The sequence below is a fragment of the Monodon monoceros genome, unplaced genomic scaffold (assembly GCF_005190385.1).
Source record: "Monodon monoceros isolate NGI ecotype Baffin Bay Population unplaced genomic scaffold, NGI_Narwhal_1 Super_Scaffold_15, whole genome shotgun sequence".
Taxonomy (NCBI): domain Eukaryota; kingdom Metazoa; phylum Chordata; class Mammalia; order Artiodactyla; family Monodontidae; genus Monodon; species Monodon monoceros.
Window position 1 is genome coordinate 73,210,768 of NW_021703771.1, and position 25,229 is coordinate 73,235,996.

At 44.5% G+C, this 25,229-nt stretch overlaps 2 protein-coding genes across 2 annotated transcripts in view; one reads left to right on the top strand and one right to left on the bottom strand.

Annotated features, from left to right (window-relative positions):
* The window catches only part of LOC114895918 (UL16-binding protein 3-like), a 47,447-nt gene extending 46,101 nt beyond the window's left edge, over positions 1 to 1,346 (bottom strand). Inside the window, 3 exon segments of the mRNA XM_029223546.1 lie at positions 824 to 937; positions 989 to 1,236; positions 1,321 to 1,346. Of these exon segments, the coding sequence (XP_029079379.1) occupies positions 824 to 937; positions 989 to 1,236; positions 1,321 to 1,346 (388 nt within the window).
* Positions 1,234 to 25,229, top strand: part of PPP1R14C (protein phosphatase 1 regulatory inhibitor subunit 14C) — an 85,849-nt gene continuing 61,853 nt past the window's right edge. The window contains exon 1 of the mRNA XM_029224215.1: positions 1,234 to 1,650. Coding sequence (XP_029080048.1) covers positions 1,345 to 1,650 — 306 coding nt within the window. The 5' untranslated portion in view covers positions 1,234 to 1,344. The remainder of the gene's footprint in view (positions 1,651 to 25,229) is intronic.

Below are 25,229 nucleotides of genomic sequence, written 5' to 3' on the forward strand. Positions count from 1 at the left end.
AAAGCTGCTGGCTACTTTTATTTTCAGTGTCTTTATAGCTGTGAGTCTAGGAGCCCACCCAGAATCCTCTCCATCATAGAAAGTGTTCAGAGGAAATTGACTTGATTCTTTATCTCTGAGAAACTTAATTGAGTAGCTGCCAGTAACCTTTACCAGGTTTTAAAAAAGTTCATGAAAGCTACTTACTTGTGTTTGAACATCTTTTGCGGTTTCTTCCAGTTGCCTGAACAGAAATGTATTGTTATGTACAACAGAAACATATTAGTGTCTCCCTATAATTTTACACACATACACATGCAGTTTTCTGTTTAAAACTTTCCTCCCCATCTCCTTGCCCTAAACCGCATAGTAAGCTCATTCATTTGTAACCCTTCTTGGCTGCCTGATGTTTTAAAAGTAGTCAGTCAGTGCTGTTACTTTGCTAGCTTCAAAGACGTTGTTTGGAAATGGTATTAAGAAAGCTGGCTACGCAGGGAATACAATACTAGAAATGTAAGACCAGTAACCAGCACTGACTCTTAGAGAAGTATTTGCTGTCAGGATATCCCCAGTCCCTTGCCCAAGAGACATCAAGCCTTCTGCCCTTTAGATACGAAGATATCTGAATGCACTGTCTTTGAGGTAACAAGACACTGTCTGGTCTGAAGAGAATTTCTCAGGCGCGGTGATTGCCTGATGGCACAAACATCGCCTCGTCAGTTTTTCTCACTCTCCGAGAGAGGAAGTGGCACGGATAGGAACGGGTGTTTGGAGCGGCGGGATGGGCCCGGGAGGGGAGGAGACACCGCCCCGCCCTCAGAGGAGGCGGCAGGGAGAGGGAAACCTCTGTGAGGAACCTGCGCCTCGGCCCCTTCCCGCGTCCCCTGCCCCAGGCGGTCGCCAGCGCAGTCCCCGGCAGCGCCGGCCGAGGCGGCGAGAGAAGCGCAATCCCCGTGTCCTGTAGGGCAGCACACGGTCACCCGCGCAGAGGACCTGGCCCCAGACCCACGCCGGTCGCCCGTGCGTGTCTGCGCGCCCACACCCCCTTCGCCGCGCGCAACTCCCACGCCCCGGGCCCGCTGCCTGCCGGGCGCCGGATCCGCCTCCGGGTCTGGACCCAGGGGGTCCTCGGCTGAGTCCCTAGGGCTGCGGCCCCCGCCCTCCCTCCTCCCCGCCCTCCCCCGCCCGCGCTCCTCCCGGTCGCCGCGGCTCCTCCTCCAGAGCTCCCCGCGAGCCGGCGGCGGCGCGGAGCAGGTGCTGACGAAGCCCGCGCATGCCGCTGCCCGGCCCAAGGCGGTAGCGGCGCCGGGCGCTCCGCCCGCCCCCTACTCCGGGCCTCACTCGGTCTCCGGCGCGCACGGGGACATGTCGGTGGCGACGGGCAGCAGTGAGGCGGCCGGCGGGGCCGCCGGCGGCGGTGGCGCGCGGGTTTTCTTCCAGAGCCCCCGGGGCGGCGCCGGCGGCAGCCCAGGCTCGAGCAGCGGTTCGGGCTCCTCCCGGGAGGACTCGGCGCCCGTGGCCACGGCGTCCGCTGCCGGGCACGTTCAGCAGCAGCAGCGGCGCCACCAGCAGGGAAAAGTGACAGTGAAATACGATCGCAAAGAGCTTCGGAAGCGGCTCGTGCTAGAGGAGTGGATCGTGGAGCAGCTGGGACAGCTTTACGGCTGCGAGGTACCTGGACGCGGGACCGGGAGGGTCGGGGGCCTCCCTGGCCCCGCTGCGCAAACACAGGAATTCTCCAGGGCTCTGGCTCCCTGGCGCGCACCGCCCTGGCTCCTGGGGACCCAGGGCTGGGAGCGAGGCGCGGCGTGTTCTCTCTCCAGAGTGCCCTCTGGTGCCGGGGCGCAGCGGTGGGGAAGCCCCTCCTGGGTTCAGCTGCCGGGTGCCCGGAGAGCTGGGGGCCCCCTTGATAGCCGTGCCGAGGGCTGGGTCTTGCTCAGCACGCTGCGTTTCTGCCAGCCCCGGGCTCCTCTCGGCTCCAGCTGCAGCTCCCCGAAGTGGGGCTCGGAGGGGATCACACCGGCTGCGCGCAAACCCACGAGAACAGCGCTCACTGCTGGGACCCTGGCAGACCCGGTTTCTGTGGAGGGGGAGCAGGGAAAAGACTGAAAGCTGCTTAACGGAGAGGAGAGGTTCTGGGGATCTTAGAGACCACCTCGGTTTCCGAAATATACAACAAAATCATAAGCTGAACGCTTTCCCTTTTCTAGCCAGCCCCGACGCACGTCTCCATAATTCGGCCTTGCATTACCAAAGCTGCACACGCTGGGCTTTGTTGAAGCAGCTTTCTTTCTTCCTGCCCAGTTTCAGTTACTCCCGTTGACGGGCGCAGAATGAAAGCCTTGGGCAACCTGGAAGGGTGCCTGGGTGGAAGGAAGGGAGCCTGCGGGTGGTGTGCGGGATGCCCGGAATCGCCCAGCTCCCCCTTCGCCACGACATTTACTTCCCACAGTTCAGGGGCTAAGCTTATACGCAAATCTGACTGCCGCGTCAGGAGAAACAGTTGATGTAAGGAGAAATATTTAGAATAAGCTGTAACAAAAGTATGGCAGAAAAATGACCGAAGCCAAAATGATCGCCCATGAGAGTCTTTAATGTAAATGAAGTATTCTACTTCTCTTAAGGGAGTGGAGTTTGGAAAGGGTGGAAGAATGAAGAGGGTTAATAATTAAGAATATGGTTTCTAAATTAAAGCTAGGTTTGTGTCTATAGGGCTGTTACCCTCTACAGCAAAAATGAAAGCCAGATGAACCCACTGGCTTTTCCTCTGGTTTAGATTTCACACATTTTATGGCCTATTGTGAATACATATTTTCCTTAACATTCTCATCGCGCAAGGAAACAGCATTCTCATTACAGACTCCTGATGAATGATTGTGATATAATGAAGCTTGACTATATGACTAATGGGCTTGTAAAAATATATTGTTTCTCCAGCCCAGCTCTTATAAAAAGCCATTTTGATTGCATAAATAAAACTGGCCAAAATAGGAAGTGTTTATGGGTTTTTTTTTAAATAGGAAGTTGGCAAAACTCTTTAAAGAAACAATATATTTGATTTAGATGGGATTACTGTGGGATGGATGGATGTGCTCAGTCTTGCCTCTGTAGAATCCAGTTACTTTTCACTTATTTCATACTGGTCTTTATACTCCATTTTGGGTTTGGAGAAGATTTGGGTTAATAGAGAAACTGTTGTTGAAATTAACAGTGATTTAGCAATGTTCTTTTTATGGGAGACTGAATAGATGTAGCTTGGTAAAGAGTTCCAGCCTCTCATCAGGTTGGCAAATCATATATTTTAAAGGTTCTTCTGAATAATTGGGAAAAAATGAAAGATTGAATACTCACTGTATTAAACATGTAGGTTAGGTACCTATTTTAAAGGGTAAGTATGACCTTGAATCTTTTCCTTGTACTTCTCCCGTTTCAGACCTCAACGTATAGCAAACAGCTAGAGAGTTGAGAGGTTTTGTGGTGAAATGACACAAGATGCTATAGGCTGCCCGCATGTCATTAAAATGGGGCAAATATTCCTCTTCAAGTTGTTCTGTCATTTTAGGTTGAAGAAATGTAAGTCATTGAAAGGGCTGTTGGCAATTTGTAAATACTATATTGATGCTACACCTTCGTTGAATAAGAAAAAGCCTGTGGACTAATAAGTAGCCACGTAAGGGATTGTCTTCTGCCATCTATTCTCCCACTGTTAGGGCTCTATTTTTAGCTTCATTTCTCTGGTCTGGTAGCCTTTCCTTGCTGATAGCTTCAAGTATTTCAGCCTCTGGTTTGTGAATCGAGAAGGACCTACCTGGCTTGTAGCTCTGAATCTCATGAATATGAAGGTTAGGAAATGTCCTTTTTTACACTTAAAATTGGTAATGTCTCCAAATGTTTAGCCTGTGAAATTGACACGGAAAGCCAGCTTGCCAGACTTCGAACCAGCCAGAGGCCTGAGCTATCTGCCAGGTTGGGGGTCTTCCAGAGGAACGTGTATTTAATTTCAGAAGAACTTGCATCAGGCAGGTCAGCAGTTAGATGACTTGTCCTTTTCAGAATAGAAAATAGTGGTCTTTTAAGAGTGGCATAAAGTATGATATTTAAAATTAGAAAGGAGTGGGAGAGAAGAAATACACAGAATGACTTCTTGGCTATGGTTTTATCTAGAAGTTTGCAGTGGTTTTATACAGAGAATAATACAAAGAGAGAATTTATGGAGTACTTATATTATGCACCGCGTGTTGTTCCAGGCACTGATTCAGTTAGTCATTACAACAACCCATGTGAAGAGAGTGCTGTTATCATCTCTGTTTTACTGATGAGGAAACTGAGACACAGAGGGATTAAGAGGCTTTCCCAAGTTCACATAGCTGGTGAATGTCACTGGGTGAGGTGGGGTAAGAACCCAGCAGTGTGGCTCTGGTCCATGTTCTAAGCACCGAGCCTGCTTATAACTCTGCAGGGTCCTGTGCAAGAGAACAGATGGAGGCCCTCATAGCATGTGTCAAAATGTTTAAAAGTTATGAATCAAGCTAATGAGCATTTATATATATTCTGTCATCCTACCTTGGCAAAGATATCTTCATAGCGGCCTGGAAAGCTAGGCTTGAACTTTGAATTCTCAGATTTCCCAGAGCTCATAGCTGGTTGCGAGAATCTTCCCCTGGGCCAGGACCTGCTTCCCTCGGTTCTTCCCTCGGTTCTTCACCTGTGATACCTTCAATGAGGTAAAGGGCATCGTGTCCACTTGCATGTCCAGTCTGTCCACACCCTTTGTCCCCCCCCCAACTGTGCCTCTGGCTCCAACCAGTGGCAAAGTCCCCCTTTGGGAGTCCAGACCTGGAAGGAGCCTGTTCATGCCCTGGAAGTGTCCTGGTATTTGATCAGGGAATTCTGGGGACAGAGTGTAGGCTAAAACCAGATGGAGGGATACCTGCTCTGGATGGGTAAGTCCACCTGGTCCCAGGAGCTCTGCAGGAAGATGAGTGGGGCCCAGGGCTTTGGCCCTCCTACACAGTCTAAGGGTGGTATTGTTAAACACCACATCGTACATAAGCAGAAACTAACACAACACTGTAAAGCAACTATACACCAATAAAAAGTAATAACCCCCGCCCCCCACATCATACAGCCTTTTGGTTACATAAATAAATGTCTTTATAGATTCTAAAATGATTATTTACGTTTATAGTTATTTTCCATTTCATCTTCTTGTACAGTTAGTTACATTTTCGCCTAGGAATTCGCTTATAACAGAACTGCTAGGTTAAATCTACATCCACAGGTAAGAATTTCCGTTTTAAGACATTTTCATATCTCTCCCAAACCCTGATAGTTTTTAAGAGCATTTGAAATCTGGCATAGTGTCTACTTTGACGAGTATTGCAAGAGGACTTAACTGGATAAGTCATGTCAATTTTTCCCATCTTGCCCAGCATCAAGATAACATCTGTACTTCCAGTTTTGCGGTTTGATTTGCTTTGGAAATAAGAGCCTGTTGTTAACCTCGGATTACTGAAACGCCCGCAGCAGCCTAGCCATGAACAGACTTGTACAGTGAGAGTATCTCCTGGGTTATCCTGAATGTCCATTTAGGGGGCCTTTCCTTTTGCTGCGGCGTCTACATTTTAAAAAGTGGTTTCTAGCACATTACACTTTTTCATCTTCCCTTACTCCTTATGTGCGGGTAAGGGAACCCGCACATACACAAGTTGCAGTGTTTCTTTCCCTTACCAATCATCCTCATTCTGTAAGTCAGTGGTTCTCAGATTTTTTTGATTCTGGCCCTAGAAAGAAACACTCTTGCTGCCTGATACATACACTGACACATGGGTGGATGAAAACAGAGATTCACAAAGCGCCACTTAATGTTACCATGTACGTGAAAGAAAAATCACAACGTTAATATAAAATATGACTTTATTAATGTTGAAATACAATATTCTGTTCTATTTACTTTACCACAATTGCTGGTTGTGACCCTCTAAATTGATTTCATAACACATTTTGGGGTTGTAACCTGCCATTAAAAAAATACAGCTCCTGAAGGGGAAAAGCTTAAGCATATATAAGATAATTAGCTAAAATTTATTGAGTGCTTTCTGTGTATCAGGTATGGTTCATGGAATCCTAGTAACAACCTCTGATATTCCCATTTCATGGATGTGGAAACTGAGGCACAGAGAAGTCAAGAAGTTGCCCCAGGCCCCTCATCTGGGACACAGCAGAGCAGGGCTGTGTCCAGAAAGTCAGCTGTACCTTACTCACTGCTTCCTGAGGTGGGGCAGTGCCTGGCACCTTCTTGAACCCCTGTAGGTTTTCTACTCCCCTGATGCAGCTGTTGTAACTTCTGAGTTGACTGATGTTGCATGTTGGGGGACTCCAGTGTCCGTGGATTTGTTCTCGGATCAGGCCTCCTGTTTTTAGTTCAGGTCATTGCTTTGTTCTCGATTCCTACTCTGCAACACCAAATTAGCCTGCTTTGCTGCTTTGTTAGTCCCTCAGCTGGAAGGTAGAAAGTGCTGTCTAGAAGATGGTTTGTGGATTATGTGGTGAATCCCCATTTGTGTAGGTATTTGAGAATGAATAGACTTTTAAACCAAACTGCTTAAAAAAAAAAACTCCATAAACTCAATCTGTAAAATATTAAGGAATAAATTAGACATGTTAAAAGTCCATGAATAAAAGAATTCTAAATTGCCAAAGGATGAAATGAAAACTGTACTTAACAGGTTTCCCTTTGGAACAATGGTTAGGGAAATTTGGTGTGGAGGCAGTGATTAAAAGAGTAAATGCTTCGAAGCGAGGTGAACCTGAAAGGTACATTGGCCCCAGCATTTAGTAGTGCTTAGAGATCGGGCAATTTCCTTAACCTCTCTGAGCCCCACTTTCCCCCTGCGTTTAAGGGAATAGTCCTGGCCCCTTTGTGGTGGTGTTATGAGGACCAAATGGGTCGGACCGTGGAGCTGGACCTTAGTCTGTGTCATAGTTTGAATCATAACCAGCCACTAACTGTTGGTCGTTCTCTGTGATGTGGGAGAGCAGGAGGGGGGAAGAAAAAAGAAGTATTCATACCTATTTGGTGGTAGAATTTGGAGACGGATGTGAGGTCAGAGGCTTTGGTGTATTTTTGAACTTGAACATGGGCAAATATTCGCTCTGTCATTCCCTTTTTTCCTAGAGTCTTCCTCATTCTGGAAGTTCCTGTGGATTTTCATATATGTGGAGAGAAGTTAGGCATCAACAATTTGAAGGCAAGATTGGTCTTAATTTTCTTTGTCTGCGTTCCTTGTAGGGCACAGTTCATCGGCCCTTAAGCATTTATTTGAGTGAATGAAAAAGGGTCAACCTTCCGAAAACCTTTTAAAAGTCATTGATCTTTTAGTACCGGCTTATTTGGTGGTGCTCCTTTATCATCCTCATGGCTGTGGAAAAAAACTGGTGCAGGGTTTGGTTACAATCATCTATATCAAGCTCTTGCATCATTACTGTTTTATTTCAGCATTTTTGGATATACACCTACCTCCATTGACCTATTTGCTCAAAAGAGGAATTTAAAGACAGTAGTCGCAGCTAATTGATTTTTAAGCTTAGACTGAGAGAATTCTTTTGAAAATTGAATCTTCCTCATGTCTCCCGTCCACTCTTTTCCTTTGCTTCTACCGTTCCCCTTGCCACACTAGCCTACCTGCCCTTCTCATCTCTGACACCTGTTTGTTTCCAGTATCTTCCGTTTTTCTCTCACCTTTGAAACAACCTGGCTTCATAGGGTACCCTTGCCCAGCTCATAGCCTCCTCAAAGACGTGTGCACCATGTGCATAACTGCATTTTGTAGTTTACTCTCTTGTCTCCCGTTTCCTGCACTTGTCTATTTCAAACCTTCACCTGTCTTTTAAAAAATCATTATTATTATTATTTTTAATTTTGTTTTTGGCTGTGTTGGGTCTTTGTTGCTGCACACGGGCTTTGTCTAGTTGCGGCGAGCAGGGGCTACTCTTCGTTGCGGTGTGCGGGCTTCTCATTGCGTTGGCTTCTCTTGTCGCGGAGCCCGAGCTCTAGGCGCGTGGGCTTCAGTAGTTGTGGCTCGTGGGCTCAGTAGTTGTGGCTCTCGGGCTCTAGAGTGCAGGCTCAGTAGTTGTGGCACACAGGCTTAGTTGCTCCACAGCATGTGGGATCTTCCCAGACCAGGGCTTGAACCCGTGTCCCCTGCGTTGGCAGGCGGATTCTTAACCACTGCGCCACCAGGGAAGTCCCCACCTGTCTTTTCAAGGCATCCTTTCTGTTACCTGCCCTGTCCCTTGCAGCCTCCCGCTGTTCTAGCCAATCCATCCACCCTCCCGGGTACTTCCTCCTCTTAATTACCTTCCTACCTGGGCTGCTTTTCAACCTCCTCCTTTCACCCCAGCACATACACAAGTTGCAGTGTTTCTTTCCCTTACCAACAACCTCCTACCACAAAAATGCTTCCCTTTCTCAATCCTGTACTCCCTCTGGTTGCTGCCCTATCTTCTCCTTCCCTTACTATTTTTCTAGATCTTTCTCCCGCCATGACACCCACTGTTTATCCACTGCAATCTGATGTTGGCTCCTCCCATGGCTTCCCTGAGGATCTTCTTGCTTTGCAGTCCAGTGGTTTGTTTGGATCTTTTTTACTTGACCTTCTGAGGCATTAGGTGCCCTTCACCATTTCCTAGGGAAGCCTTTGAGCAGTCCTCTCCTGGCTCTCATCCTAATCTCTAGCTACCCTTCCAGCCTCCTTTCCGGCTTTTCGCCCTCTGCCCACCTCTTCAGTGCTGTCACACTGGCTCTGTCTCTGGGCCTCTGCTCTATTCTTTCTAATTTTTTCCCCACTCCTGCATCCTCTTTCTGGTTGATACGAATACTCCTGTGGCTTCAGTTGCTGGCCATGTGCTGACAACTCTTCAATCTGTATATTTCGCCCTGATCTGTTTTCTGAGTACCAGACATACTCAGATGCCCCGTGGGAACCTCAACTTCAGCTGCTCTGAAACTGAGTTTCTCATTTTCCTCTGCAACCTGCCCCTCTTCCTCAGTTCCCTGGGTGAATGGTAGGCATGCTGTCCACAGGTGTCCCAGCCAAGAGTATGCTGGCATCCTCCTCTGACCTCTCCCTGCGGGTCACATCCAGCAGTCAGGAGGTCTTGTGGACGCCTCCTTAGAGCTCTGGAATCTGATTCTTTGGCTTCTCACTGCCACCGCTTTAGTCCAGCACCATATAATTTCTCACCTGTATTATAGAAGAGACACTTTGGTCTCATGTCCCTCAAATTACTGCTCCTACTAGCACTGGTTCTACTACCAGCCCTCTACTATTGCTGCTGTTATCGCTACTTCTGGTACTCAAGTAGCTCTTGGTGGAGGGCCAGGTGATTTATACATTTTATCTCCTCCAGTCGACCCTGACAGTAACTTCATGAGGTGGGCGGTATTATCTTAATTTCTTCTCGTTATAGAGGAAGAAACTGAGGTCAGAGAAGTTGTTCCTTGTGCTTGTCCAAGGTCATGCTGACTCCCAAAGTCACATAGCCTCGATGCTACCGTGGCTCCCAGCAGCAGCTGCATTTATTAAGTTCTTACTGCACAACCCGTCCTTCCTGAGCCCTCGTTCATTCCCTACAGTAACTCTGCAAGGGAGGTAGAGAGACTGAGGTACAGAGAGCTTGAGCGACAGGTCCCAGTCAGAGGCCACGTGATTCTCAAGTGGCAGAGGCCGGAGCGAAGCCCTGTCTCTGGTTCCTGGGCTGGGGTCTTCTCCTCTTGTCCTTCATCTCCAGCTCTCCCTCACCACGGAAGCTTCAGAGCCCCCTCCACACGGCCGTCTGGAGTGTTTCTAAAATCCTGACCGGATCTAGTCCCTCCCCACAGCCTTCAGGATATGGCCTGCGACAAGGCTCAGGGCTCCGCTCCTGCCCCCTCTCTGGTCTCGTCTCCTTCCCCCACCCCACCCTTGCTTCTTAAGTTATCAACCGAGGTCCTAGTGCAGGTCAGGCAGGAACCCCTTCCCGTTTGTCTCCCTCTGCCAGAATCACCTCTCCCTCCCTCCTCCTCACCTGCCTACCTCTTACCTGCTCTCCTCCAGCAAACCTCTGTCACAGGTGTCGTCACTGGCAGGCTGGCTGATAGCCCTTTGCTGGCCTGTGCTCACCCCTGTCTCGGCACCTTTCTATAATCCTGTCTCCTGCAGCTTCTGAGGGCAAAATCTTGTGGTCCCTGCAGCCCTAGTGGCCTCTTGCATCCTGGCTGCACTCAGGGGTCCAGGACCTGGCTGTCAAGTGAGTGACGCAGAAACTGGTCCCTAGACCAGACGGCAGCACCTTCCAGTGCCGTGCATTTCAGAAATACATACCCCAAGTTAAGGGCATTAATCTAATTTGGCTCTACCTGTATTAAAAATCTGCTCTTCATGGGACTTCCTTGGCAGTCCAGTGGTTAAGACCCCGAGCTTCCACTGCAGGGAGCGTGGGTTTGATCCCTGGTTGGGGAACTAAGATCCCACATGCTGCATGCAGTGCAAACAACAACAAAAAAATCTGCTCTTCTATCGTTGACCTGAAGTTTCAGTTCTTTTTCATGCTTAGGAATTATATACATGTGGTTTGTTTTTTTTTTTTTTTTTTGGTACATGGGCCTCTCACTGTTGTGGTCTCTCCCGTTGCGGAGCACAGGCTCTGGACGCACAGGCTCAGCGGCCATGGCTCCGCGGCATGTGGGATCCTCCCAGACCGGGGCACGAACCCGTGTCCCCTGCATCGGCAGGCGGACTCTCAACCACTGCGCCATCAGGGAAGCCCCTACATGTGGTTTTTTGAAACTGTGAGCTCAGAGGACGTTATGATGGAATAAGGCACAGATGCCCGGGTGATGAAAGTCTTCAAAGGAAGTAATCACACGTTACTGCCATTCTTCTCTGTAATTTTAACTTTTCAGTATGTACAGGAATATTATTTTGTTTGCACAGTAATCGTTCATTTCTTTGGAAGTGGAGATGCTTGCTGTGCTGGGAAGGGGTGAGGGCTTTTCCATTAGAAGATAAGATTCGGAGCAACAGGCTCACACAAGTCTGGATAGAACAAGGAATGAAAGCCAGGATTCCTGCCTCTGCTTAAAAGTTCGGGCCAATAAATTCTCACCAGATTTTTCTTAGTCATCACTGGCATTTTGGAAATCTGTTCCACTGTGTAAAAGCTTAGAAAAAAGAAGAGACCAGAGTGTGAATTAGTCTGTAAAGCGTCACTTCATGGTTGAAGAAAAAATGATCACAGAAGGGCTTTTCCTTTTTGAAAGAATCCTTAGGTCAAGCTGTGGAAAGACCTGTGGAGGGAAGGAATATTCATTCATTCCAACAGATATTTACATAGATGGGAAAGAGGAAGAAGATGCCTTCATCCATTTAAACTGTATAAGAGAAAAAGAGAAAGTAAAGGAACCCTTCCTGTTACAGGGGAAGAATGGAGGTGTCCATATGATTGGAAGCCCTTTGAGGGTGGGAACTGTTTCCTGTTCACGGTTGTATTAGTGTTTTCAATACATTTATTTACCACATAGTGGTTGTGTATTTCTTCCTTTACTCAAAGCCTGTTTTCGGGAAAGGTTATCTTAAATTCATTGACATTATAATGTAAATGACTAAAAACACTTTATCGTTGGTGTTAATAGGAAGTAAGGTCTTAAGTAAGAGAAAGTCGTCACTTAATAGCTGAACTTCAGGAGTGAATACACAGGGCAGGCTGTATCATTTGTGGGCTGTGGGACCATGTTGGCATCTATGAGATCTATGACTCGAAACGTGTCCCCAATATGATGTGGTGGGAAGGGTCCTGGCCTCAGTTCTAGCAGGGCTGCCGCTTACCAGCCAGATGACCTTGGCAAGTCATTTTCACATAGGCTTTTGTTTTCAGGTTTTCTTTCCTCATTTGAAAAAAACAAAAAAGAGGGAAGTCTAGGGCTTTCAAGCTCTGATCTTTATAGAGATTCTATAATAAAGCTGACCGTGCATTGGAGAAAATGAGATTTATTAAAGAGAGGGTGATATTTAAAGCAGTAATAGAGGGTCTTTCCTCTCAAGGCAAACCTGAGACAGACTAGTTCACCAAAGGATCATCCGATTTACATAGTCATTTCAGTAGCTAAAGTGAGTGTCTCCAACCTTCCCTTGCATGATGTCTTATGTGATGCCACTTGGATGGGAAGGATCCAGCTGAGAAGCCTTTTTAAAAAAAACCCTCTTTTCCCCTCCAGCACTTCCTCCCCACTGTTGATTTCCAAGTTAAATTTGAAATCTAACAGTGTAGATACTCAGAGCTACCCTATCTGCCTATTGTTTTGTTTTTTTTTTTTCATTTAATTGGGTTAACCTTTAAGAAGAGCTGGCATATATGACTTAAAGCTTTTAGGCATATGTTATAATATTGCCTGTTGGAGGCCTTTCCTGTTATTATTTGTCCATTATCTTGGCAACTTATAATTAACTAATGGTGGTATTTATTTTAACTTGAGGAAGATTTGTGTTGAGATATAAAACGAGCATCTGAGAGAGAAAAGTGCAGCAGCTTTAGGAAATAAATTTTTAAAAAGGCAAAGAGTACAAATTAGCCTACATAAGAGTCTAAATAAATCTGTACTAAACAAATTAATTTTCACTGGGGAATTTATTCCTGGAATGTCACTTTATAGTTAGTTTTAGAACATGATGGGATAGAAGAAAGAAAGTAAGATTTTTCATAGGCAGTTCCGGTAGGAAGTGAAAAGCAGAATTGATTGATCTTTATAATATTTGTTTATTTTGTTTCATGATAGAATCCATAAAGCACCATCAGATAATCCCATTCATCCACACAAAAGCCCTGTGATGTAAGTAGTTATCCTATTTTTAAAATGTGAAAATTGAGACTCAGAGGGGCTTAGTAACATGCCCACGTTGAAATTGCCAGTAAGAAGAAAAGGAAGACTCAGAGTTGGAAACAGCTCTTGGAAACCACGAACATCAGTTTCACCTTCACCCCCTGATCATTTCCATGTATTCTAGCATTTTTGACCGATACACTGGGCAAGGCTTTTCTGCTTAATTTGTTTGACATATTTTCAAATATACTGCATCTTAGTTGAACACTTTACAGTATTCTGTTATTTTTTAGCTGAACCATTTACAGGATTCAGCTGTTTCTTTAGAAAAATTCAAATCTATTAGTTCTCAAGTATACATCACAGTTGAGTGTGCTACTTATTTCTGATTGCCAGGTTTGCATGAGCAGTTAGTATTGGAGTCCTTATGTTCTCTATTTATCCACTTAGATGGAATTTTGAGGTAAAAAGTTGGAAACTCACTTTAAATAAGCCATTTTATCCTACATGTTTGAAAGTACCAAATATTACCTTTGACATGGCTGAAGTAAAGAAATAATGCTTCTTCTAAATAAAATGTGAAAAACCCTTAACAACATCCTTTGCTTCTCTGCCTAAGGATGTTTTTGTCCTGAGCTGCTATGGTCCACCATCTATTAATATCTTTTATGTTTTCTATGTCAGTAGTACAGCTGACAGAGCTGCTTCATTCGTTTCTGCAAATGTTAATGGAATCAAATCTGTTTCAAGCCAGGCAGGTAAGATGTTGAGTTTTCGGATTGGTAAAGTTAGCTTCTCTTCTTAGTTCTTATGAGCTAATACTCCACATAACAATTCTAACTAGTCAACTGGTTTTTCTCCTGTTTGTGATGGGGTGTGGAAGCTCTCTAACAAGTCGGAAGAAAGTGAGTCATTGATTTGGTGCTAAAACATGATTATGCTTGCTATAATGAAAACACTCTACAAATATTACAACTAAAAAAAAATAACATGTACTATCTCTGGTAGACAAGGGCCTTTTGTTAAGCTAAAATATTCCATTTCTTCATCAAACCCCAGATGGTTCAGTATTTAGTAAGCTTATGCCAGAAGCACTTTATATGGATGGATGTTTAGATAGTGAAAGTGTGTGTGTGTGTGTGTGTGTGTGTGTGTATCTAGGTAAACAGACAGACCATCACCCAAACTAGCCTGAGTCTTTAAAAGCATTTAGTTGCCAGTCACGTCTCAAACTTCTGCAATATTCCCATGTTAAATTTCAGAGAGGGACAGTGAGCTGCATTTAATACGTGGAAGATCCTTGGGTTGAGTTAACTCATTATTCTGAAGAAGAAGAAAATGAGGAACGAGTTTTTATCCTTGACACCTTACTGTAAATTGCCTTGCATAAAGCAATTTAAAACAATCAAGGAGGGCAAAGAATGAGATACAGAGAACATATAAAACAGTAAAGTGAAATCCAAATTCTCAAGCCAGTCGTTATGACTAAGACACTGACCCCCTCGGCTGCCTCCGCGGGTGCAAGGCCGACCTCTGAGCAGTCCTGAAGGGCGTGAGTGTGGACCTGGCCTTCCTCCCAAGGAATTCAGGCTATCTTTTCCATTTCACTAATCAAAACAAACTGAAGTTTTTAGAGACGGCTTCTTACTGGTGATAGGAAATAGGTTGTCTCATCTCAAGATCCCTACTGGTTGGGATCACGGTTCTTTTTCCATCCTTTATGCCGGGATGGGTAGGAGTGGGCGTGGTCTTCCAGAAGGAGGAGGCAGGCTCTCCTGACCCGCCTTTATTTGCAGACTGTGTGTGAGCCGTCATTCTTGGCTTCCTTTAATTTCCCCCTTTAAATGATAGAGCCCTCTCGGGGATGTTTTGAGGGTTAATAAGGTTAAAAAATCATCCCAGGATAAGTCAAGGATACTTATGAAAGTACTACTAGCAACATCTGTGATCTTTTTTTCCATAGTTAATTCTGCCTTGTTAATACATATATTCAAATGAAAGGTACGTCCTTTGGTCAAGAAGAGAGAAGAGGCTTTTGGAGTTTTGTGGGTTTTTTTGCGCTACGCGGGCCTATCACTGTTGTGGCCTCTCCCGTTGCGGAGCACAGGCTCTGGACGCGCAGGCTCAGCGGCCATGGCTCACGGGCCCAGCCGCTCCGCGGCATGTGGGATCTTCCCGGACCGGGGCACGAACCCGTGTCCCCTGCATCGGCAGGCGGACTCTCAACCACTGCGCCACCAGGGAAGCCCTGGAGTTTTTTTGTTTTGAATAATTTTTGGTGGAGTTTACACCTTGATTGAAAATTTTGGTCACACACCAGGTTTTGTGGATATAGAATAATCTAGTCAGTGTCCCAATGAAAAGTCTTCTTGTTGGGTTGCTTCAAGGAAATTACCTTTTTAATTCAAGAGAATTATCACATTTGAGTTAAGTGATAATGGTTAACTTGCATTCTGGATACAAATCATTTTCATAGGATGTCTTTGTGCTTAGAAAAAAGACTGCAAAGATATAATAAAAAGTGCTTTTTAGTATCATTATGGGTACTTTTAATTTTATTTATGCTTTGTACAATGAATGTGTATTCCTTTCATAAGAGAAATCTAAGTTATCGTAAGAAAAGGCTTCCTTTCTCTTCCATGATCAGTCTGTCTCCTGTCACAGGGCTTGATAATGTTCAGAGCAACTTTTGGGGTGTTTTGCCTTCTCAGGCAGTTTTTTTTTTTTTTTTTTTTGTGGTACGCGGGCCTCTCACTGTAGTGGCCTCTCCTGTTGCGGAGCACAGGCTCTGGACGCGCAGGCTCAGCGGCCATGGCTTACGGGCCCAGTCGCTCCGCAGCATGTGGGATCTTCCCGGACCGGGGCCCGAACCCGCGTCCCCTGCATCGGCAGGCGGACTCCCAACCACTGCGCCACCAGGGAAGCCCAGATTTTTTTTTAATTGCAAACAATTAAGGGGAAAATGAGCCAACAAGTGTGTTCGTATTAAATGCTTTTCATTTTCAGAATAACTAGTGATAAGGCTTTTGGAAAGTAGGGTGTCTATCTTTTTGGGTGGAAAGACCATCTGTGGAGAGGATGGTGCTACCAACCACAGGACAGAAGGAAGTTTAGAAGGAAGATGGGATCACCCTTTACCTTCTCTGAGGAGCCCATCCCCATCCTCCTACGCAAAAGGGGCTTTCTTCTTCATCTTCAGCCTTTCCTTCAAGTGTCATAGAGCTGTACACTTAAGATCTGTGCATTTAATGGTATGTAAATAATGCCTCAATAAAGTGCTAGACACACAGACACAAGACTCTCTCCCCGTTTCCTCCTCTCCTTGCCCAGATCTAACAGGGAGCTTGTCTGTACCTTTTGCCCGCATTTTAGCACCTTCTGCTCCCCGCAGCCCACTGCTGTGTCGCTTGTCTCTCCACCCAGAGGGCTTATGCCCTTCAGGTTGCTGAGACCCTCGTGTCCCTCTCAGTTCTCGTCTTTTGTTTCTTTTTAAATAAATTTATCTCAGAATAAATTTGGAATTGGAATAAAATTGGAATCCTGGGCATTTTCTCTCCTCTTTTTTTTTTGAATGTTTGAATTTTATTTTATTTATTTTTTTATACACCAGGTTCTTTTTAGTTATCCATTTTATACATATTAGTGTATATATGTCAATCCCAGTCTCCCAGTTCATCCCACCAACCCCCTCAGCAGTGTTTGCCCTGCTTTCTGAAGCCACTCTATCCATTATCCATCCATCAGCCATCTTGCTCTCCGTCCATCCTCCCATCAGCCATTGTGCCATCGATCTGTCCCTGTCTCCAATACCCATCCATCAGTCCTTGCAACCACTTTCTGTTGGGCCGACTTACTTTTCTTTTAACAAATAAACTTTATTTTTTATAAACTTTATTTTTTTAGATGGCTTTATATTTACAGAAAAACTACAAAGACTGTACTCCATGTACTCTGTGACCAGTTTTACCTATTTACCTTAAATTACTATGGTAAATTTGTTACAATTAATGAACCAATATAGATACATGATTTTAATGAAAATCCACACTTTATTTAGCTTCCTTGGTTTTTATCCAGGGTCTTTTTTCTGTTCCAGGGTTCTGTCCAAGATACCACGTTACATTTAGTTGTCATGTCTCCTTAGACTCCTCTTGGCTATGACAGTCTTTTAGGCTCTCCTGTTTTTCATAACCTTGACAGTTGTGTGAAGTACTGTTAGGTATTTTGTAGAAATGCTCTTCAGATGGGATTTGTCTGATGTTTTTCTCATAATTAAACTGGGATTATGGGTTTTTGGGAGGAAGGCCACAGAGGAGAAGGGCAGTTCTCATCACATCCTGTCAAGGGGCATCCTATCAACAGGACTTATCACTGTTGATGCTGGCCTTGACCACCCGGCTGGCGTGGTGCCTGTCAGGTTCCTTCACAGTAAAGTTACTCCCTCTCCCGCTTTCTATACTGTATTCTTTGGAAGGAAATCACTACGTGCAGTCCCTACCTAAGGAATGGGGAGTTATGCTCCAACTCCTTATATTTTTATATGATTTATATGGAATTCTTCTGCATGGGACATTTGTCTCCTCTCCCCCATTTGTTTATTTAGTCAATAATTTACTTAAATCAATATGGACTTGTGGATATTTATTATGTACTTTGGGTTAAAATTCAATGCTGCTGTATTTATTTGTTGCTCAAATTGTTTCAACTTTGGGAGCTATTTCAGTTGGCTCCTTTGTATGTTTGACATACTCCCATCATTGTGTGTGTGTGTGTGTGTGTGTGTGTGTGTGTGTGTTTAATACTTTCTGGCACTACAAGGTGTTCCAGGCTCATCTTGTATATTTTTTGCCCCAGGCATAGAATCAGCCATTTCTCCAAGGAGATCTGGTTCCTTTTATTGGAGAATGGTATCAGAAACCAAGACATGGATGATAGGTGTGCTTGTTGCTACTGGGGTGTCATTGTTTCTAGGGTCTGTCAGCTGTCAGAGTAAGGAAATGTATGTGTGTATACTAACCTGTGTATATACATATATCTGTAAATATTTCTATACGTAGCCTTCAGTATCTATATTAAGTGAAACATGAGTTCAAGTTGATGTCTCCAGCTCGAATCCATTACCACGTGAATTATTCTAGCCTCTTTCTCTTGCTCATCTGTAAATTCTTACCCCATCAGTAAGAAACCTGAGGTTCCCACCACCTGCCATCCATTCACTTAATTGTTCGATTGTGGCATACAGGTACAGCAGCATCGGAGTTAACCCATACCCCTGTGGGAAACAACTTTATCAACTAGAGTGCTTACGCGCAATTCACTTGCATTTAGTCTTACAGACTCTATTCATTTCCCGTTACTTAGATCAGCACCTTTTCCCCATACCTCCTTCAGTGAGGTTGTTTCGTACATTTGTAATATAGTCAGATTGTTTTATCACATTCTGCATTCCATTTTGGGATCCCCCAATCTCTTAAATGATTTTTTAAAAATTTGCATACGTATTCTTTGTGCTGTAAAGTTCATGTGCCTTGACAAACACATGATGTCACGTATCCACCCTTACAGTATCATATAGAATAGTTTCATCATGCTAAAAAAAACCTCCTGTGCTTTACTCATCCAACCTTCCCTACTTCCCCCTGAGGACAACCACTGATCCTTTTACCATTGCCGTAGTTTTGCCTTTTCTAGAATGTCATACAATTGGAACCATGTAGTATGTAGCCTTTTTAGACTGTCTTCTTTCACTTAGCAACATGCGTTTAAGATTCATCTATGTCTTTTCATGACTTGACAGCCCATTTCTTTTTATAGCTGAATAATATTCCATTGTTTATTGGCATGCACCACAATTTGTCCATTCAGCTATTGAAGGACATCTTGGTTGCTTCCAGTTTCGGGGCAATTATAAATAAACCTGGCATAAACATTTGCACACAGGCTCTTGTGTGGTTATAAATTTCAAATCATTTGGGTAAATATGCCAGATGTACTTTTAAGTGCTAGGGGTATGGTGCTAGGGAAACAGCAGTGAACCAGAGAGGCAGAGTCCCTGTGCTCTGAAAGCAAATACACATGAGTAAAACAAAATGGTTTCAGCTTGTGAGAAGTTCTGTGAAAGAAATAAAACAGACTAATGGAATAAAGTATGAATGACTGTGCCTAGGTTGCTAGGACCAGGGACGACCTCTATGAGGAAGTTTGTTTCATTTGAACCAGGACCTACATGGTGAGAAATGACACCAGCTGTGCAAAGATGGGAGAGGATGAGCTTTTTCCCAGTGGGCTCAGTTAATGCTGAGACCCCAAGGCAGGATGGACCTTGACATGGTCAAGGGACTAGGGACAGAAAAAAATGTGAGCTGAGATCATGAGTGAGAGTACTTTAAAAAAAAACTTTTTCCTGTATTATGGCACACAGAGAACACAAATCCTAAGTGTGCGGGTTGATGAATTGTCTAGAATTGAACCCACCGCGTAGCCTCCATCCAGATCAAGAAAGGGAACATTGCTAGCACCACAGGAGTCCCTGCTGTGCCCTCTTTCCATCATTAGCATCACCCCACACCCCACACCCCTGCCTGCAAGGTAATCTGGTTGCCTTTTAAAATAACTTTTATGTCTGTTTCTTTTATTCAACATTGTGTGAGATACACCCAAGTCGTTGCATGCCATTGAGGTTTGTCCATTTTAGTTGCCATGTAGTGTTCCATGTATGAATACATCACAATTGTTTGTTAATCTGTTCTGCTTTCAATGGGCATTGGGGAGGTTTCCAGTTTGGGATTATTCTGAAGTGAGCCGCTGTGAACATTATTGCACGTGTCTTTTGGTGAACATATGTCTGCATTTTTGTTGGGTTGCATACATAGTGGAGAAACTGCTGGCTTATAGGGTATACATATGTTCAGCTTTGCTAGATATTCCCAGACAATTTTCCAAAGTAACTATAGTGACTTACATTCCCACTACAGTATCTGAAAGTTCCAGTTGTTTCATATCTTTGCCAACACTTGGTATTTTCTCTTTCATTTTAACCATCTGTTAGGTATATATTGTTGTTGCATTGTGGTTTTAATTTGCATTTATCATGAAGTTCAGTCCTCTTTCATGTTTATTGGCCCACTGGTTATCCTCTTTGTGAGGTGCCTGTTCAACTCTTTTGCCCATTAAAAAATAAAACTTTAGGTTGGGTTGTCTGTCTTACTGATTTTTGTATATCCTGGATGCTAATCTTTTATACATGCTAGATATCAGTCATTTGTCAGAAATATGTATTGTATGTATTTTCTCCCACTTTGTGAGTTGCCTTTTTTACTCTTTTAATGTTTAAGTGTTTTTAGATGAACAGAAGTTCTTAATGTTAATATTGTCCAGTTTACCAGTTTTTTTTCTTAATAGTTAGTGCCTTTTGCATCCTGTCTAAAAAATCTTTGTCTGCTCCAAGCTCATGAAGGTGTTCTCCAGTGTTATCTTTTGGACTCTTCATTGTTTTACCTTTTATAATTAGATCTGTAATCTCTTTGAAATTGATGTTTGTGTATGGTATACTGCAGGGATCAAGATTTCGTTTTTTTCCGTGGGGACATCCAGTTGACCCAGCAGTATTCATTGAAAAGATCATCCTCTTCCCCACTGTGCAGTAGTCACAAAACAGAGGACCTTGTATGTATGGGTCTATTATAGATTCTGTTAAGTGTGTTTTCATGCTGGATGGGACCTTCCCGTCATGCTCACTGTACCCCATCTCCAAGTCCTGGCACAGTGGCCCATGCACTGTAAATGGTCGGTAGGTATTAGCTACTTGATGATCAGGTCTGAACTTGCCTTTTTGGCAAGAGTATGTAAAATCCCTAGGTTCAGGCTCAAAGAAAAGATACTCAGATTTCATTTTAGAGAAGACTTTGCTGACTACTTAACTGTATTTCTTCAACAGGCCCAAATATGTTTTTGGAAAAGTCCTGCTGGCCACAGTCCTAGGGAAGGTCAGTTAACTTCAGATGAGTTGGTAGGGCCGCGTCTATTCAACCATCCAGTCAGCCACCTCAAATAGCTGTTGAGGGCCTACTATGTGCCAGGTGTAAAGTAGAACTATGAAACAATGGGATTCTTTCCAGAGTTTCTGTTTTTCTTATTTATTTATTTATTTATTATATCCTTATTGGAGTTTAATTGCTTTACAGTGTTGTGTTAGTTTCTGCTGTACAACAAAGTGAATCAGCTATGTGTATACATATATCCCCATATCCCCTCCCTCTTGCGTCTCCCTCCCACCCTCCCTATCCCACCCCTCTAGGTGGTCACAAAGCACCGAGCTGATCTCCCTGTGCTATGAGGCGGCATCCCACTAGCTATCTATTTTACATTTGGTAGTGTATATATGTCTATGCTATAGTGTATATATGTCTATGCTACTCTCTCACTTCATCCCAGCTTCCCCTTCCCCCTCCCCGTGTCCTCAAGTCCATTCTCTACGTCTGTATCTTTATTCCTGTCCTGCCACTAGGTTTATCAGTACCGTTTTTTTAGATTCCATATATATGCGTTAGCATACAGTATTTGTTTTTCTCTTTCTGACTTACTTCCAGAGTTTCTATTTTTGATCTTAGAACATTTGTTGTTTCTTTCTTTACAAGTTAAATGTTCAGTGTGAGGAGGGTAATTTTTAGAATTTTCTTCTGTTTCGGGGATAGCTTTGTTGTTCTATTAGAGTTATTTAAAATTATTTTTGTGTGACAGTCTGGGTAAACAGGCAACAAGCCTAAGAATTAGAGCTTTTATGTTGCTATCAGAATATTTTAAAACAAAACCCTACAAAAGAGATTAAACATTTTTTTTAAATTTTTAAAATTTTTATTTATTTTAATTTTAATTTTTTTTGCGGTACGCGGGCCTCTCACTGTTGTGGCCTCTCCCGTTGCGGAGCACAGGCTCCGGACGTGCAGGCTCAGCGGCCATGGCTCACGGGCCCAGCCGCTCCGCGGCATGTGGGATCTTCCCGGACCGGGGCACGAACCTGTGTCCCCTGCATCAGCAGGCGGACTTTCAACCACTGCGCCACCAGGGAAGCCCCAAACATTTTTTTTAAAAGCACATTATTTCATCCAGTGAATTTAGTGAGCAGCGAAATACTTTTTTTATTTTCAGAATTTAGTGCCAGCCCAAAGAACACATTCAGAGGAATAGAGACGTGCATTTTCAGGAGGTTGGCACTGTGCCTAGGAGAAGAGTCGGTGCTGTTACCTCAGCTTGCACTGTAAGTGGGTCTCATGTTGGTGCCGCTCCTGCTACCTGTCCGTTGCGTGACCTGTCAGTTGATGGCTTCTCCGTGGCCGCCATCTTGCTCCGTGTTGCTAGGGCTCTATTCATGTCCCAGGGCCCGCTCCTTGCCTCTCTCCAGGGATGTGAATGAGGAGGGCTGGGTTGGGCAGATGCCCTAAGCTGGAGCCAGCCCCCAGCATTAGCTGCTGGAAACTGGGGTTGCCCCCGCCAGCACTTCCTTGCCCACTGTGGCCTGTTTCTGGTGGTTTCCGGCGCTCAGAGCCCTTTGTTCACACTGGGAGAGGCAGCCCTGGAGCTGGGCCATGGCCGGTTCTGCCCTCTGGCTCAGGAAAAGGACAGAGACTGGCAAGAGAACAGGGTTTCCTTCCTTCAACTATCACTTACATGCAGGACTTTGATTCACTTTCTTACTTAGTGAATGTTGGCCCTTTATTTTCTCTCTCTCTCTTTTTTTTAGTTTGTCTCAATTGAATGTTTTTATATGCTGAGTTAAACCTCACCTATCCAGAGGCCACTCATTTGGACACAGAGAAGAACCTAAAAGAAAGCAGAATGGGAAACTTTGGGAGCTGAAGGAGCTGTCCCGGAGTGTCTGTTCTTTCTTTCTTGGAGAGGGCCTGAGGCTTTGGGGAGAGCTTGTTTCCTCCTACTTTAGCGGTGGTTCTAACAAGCTTGATTTCCCGTCTTCTTAGTTCATTCTGATTTAGAAGCAGCAAAGTAGGCTGCTAGATAGAAGTACGGGGAGAACATCTTCAAGACGGCTGACAGCCTGACAGTAGGGGGTTGACAGGGAATCTATAAAAAGCTCAGGAGATTGGAGCCATCTTCACAGAAGACAAAGAGCTCTACGCGTGTCAGTGGCCTGGAGGGTTGCAGTGCAGTGCAGTAGGACGTCTGACCTGAGTTATTAAGAGAATATTCAACTCTGTTGGTAACCTCTGCTTCAGAAGGCAGGCACGTTTAGAGCAAATTTCAGAAAAAAAAAATTGTAAATATTGGTTATCTGGAATAATTTGCTTACACATATAGAGCCATTATTTTCCTCAGAATACTGAGTCGAGAAAACAATTCTTTCTCTCTCTGTCTTCCCATCTCTCCTCCTCCTCTCTCCCCTCTTCCTCTGCTCCCCCCTCTTGCTTTCTTCCTGCCCTTTCTCTCTCCCTTTCCCCTCCCCATTCTCCTCCCCTGTCTCCCTCCTCCCACCTCCCCATCTCCCCTAACTACTTTCTCTGCCCTTCCACTTTCTCTCCTCTCTCCCTATCACCTTCCCCTCCCCAACACAATACAGTTTCCCATTTTCATTGTCTTTGAAGGACACAGAGGTCCAGTGTGTTGATGGTAAATGTATAACAACCAGCTCTCAGAAGAAAACTCCCCTGATTTATAGCATTTGCCCATGTCCTTGGTGTAAACACTCCCTCCATGGTTGATTTCAGGCTACCATTGTGAAGTCACAAACTCAGAGCAGGGAATTCACCTCAAGAGCGTAGATAATAGTGAAATTAATAAAATCATTAGAAAGTGATGAGTTTTGAATATTTACTAACTTTGTTTTATATATAATTAATTTACTTGTATGTCTATAAAATTTAATTTTTAATAATGATTGTTTACTAGCTGTCTTGTAAAATTCCTGAAAAGCTACCAGTTGTCTCTGGTGAGCTGGTATAAACCAGCTCCAGCACCCCACTGCACATACCTAACTCCTTAGAGCTGAGGGATACTGTGTAACCTTATTTGACCATAACAAAAAACTAAACTCTATGAAAGAATCCCAGAAGCTCAGATCTAAAAGAGACCCTAGAGATCATCTATTCCGCCCTCTCTGCCTGACACATTAATTCCATCTACAGTCGGGTAAAAGGATATTCCAGGGCTTCTGCTGCTCAGATTTCTCATGTCCCTGTACAGAACCCATAACTGACATACACATTTGAAAGTTAAGGGACTTTCTTCAGGCTCCAAACCAGGACAGTAGTTTAATCTCTTTCTCCTGTTGCTCTCTAATTTCACTCTTATGGAAACAACCCGATTCCTGATTTCATAATTTAGCATAAGATATATTTTATTTGTAAGGATTAATTTAAAGACCACCAAACCAGGGCTTCCCTGGTGGCGCAGTGGTTGGGAGACCGCCTGCCGATGCGGGGGACGTGGGTTCGTGCCCCGGTCCGGGGTGATCCCGCGTGCCGCGGAGCGGCTGGGCCCGTGGGCCATGGCTGCCGGGCCTGCGCGTCCGGAGCCTGTGCTCCGCGACGGGAGGGGCCACAGCGGGGAGAGGCCCACGTACCGCAAAAAAAAAAAAAAAAAAAAAAAAACCACCAAACCATGTCATTAAGTAAAATCAATGAATGTTTATTAGCATTTATTATGTGGTAGGTGTTCAGAATCTCTCTTGTATTTTACTGAAGAATTTACTGATTCATCACTCATGTTTTAAAGGATATTCATTATATAGGTTTTATTTAACCTGTATATGTTCGTTATATGGTATATTCATGCACAGGTATATATATATGATACATATATTTTGTATACATATATATTCACTCTATGCTACTTTGAACGTTCAGAACTGATGGTTCAAGTTGTTTAGGTAGGAAATATTTCATTCTCCCAGGCCAGTGAGACTAGTCAACTTTCTAGAAGATCTCTCTGACCCTGGGGTGTCGGTGCTTTTGTGAGATGGTGAAGCTCTTTTGTGAAAGTGCATTTCTGTGTGTGTTTGGCAATGCAGTAGACCATACATGGCCTTCTGTACGAGGCCGCATGGAGTGGTGGGGAGAACAGTTGCAGAGCAAGGCTTGCTAGAGAGCAAGGCCGACCTGAGTTATTGAGAGCCGCTGCTAGGGATATATTTTCCTTAAGAAGCCTTGGTTTATCATGGGCCTCAAAATAGAAGCTTCTTGGTCTGAAGATAAAGTTCTCTGGAAATGCTATCTGACACGGCTCCTGCTGGGCAAAATTGCTGTAACAGGAAGCAGCGTGCGTGTAGGGGGATGCTCTACGTAACTGGGCTGGGGAGGTAGTTTCCTGATGCGGACCGTGAACGTGGTGACTGGAGAGTATAGTCCGGCCATCCCACGTCCCTGAAAGGCCAGATTTGTAC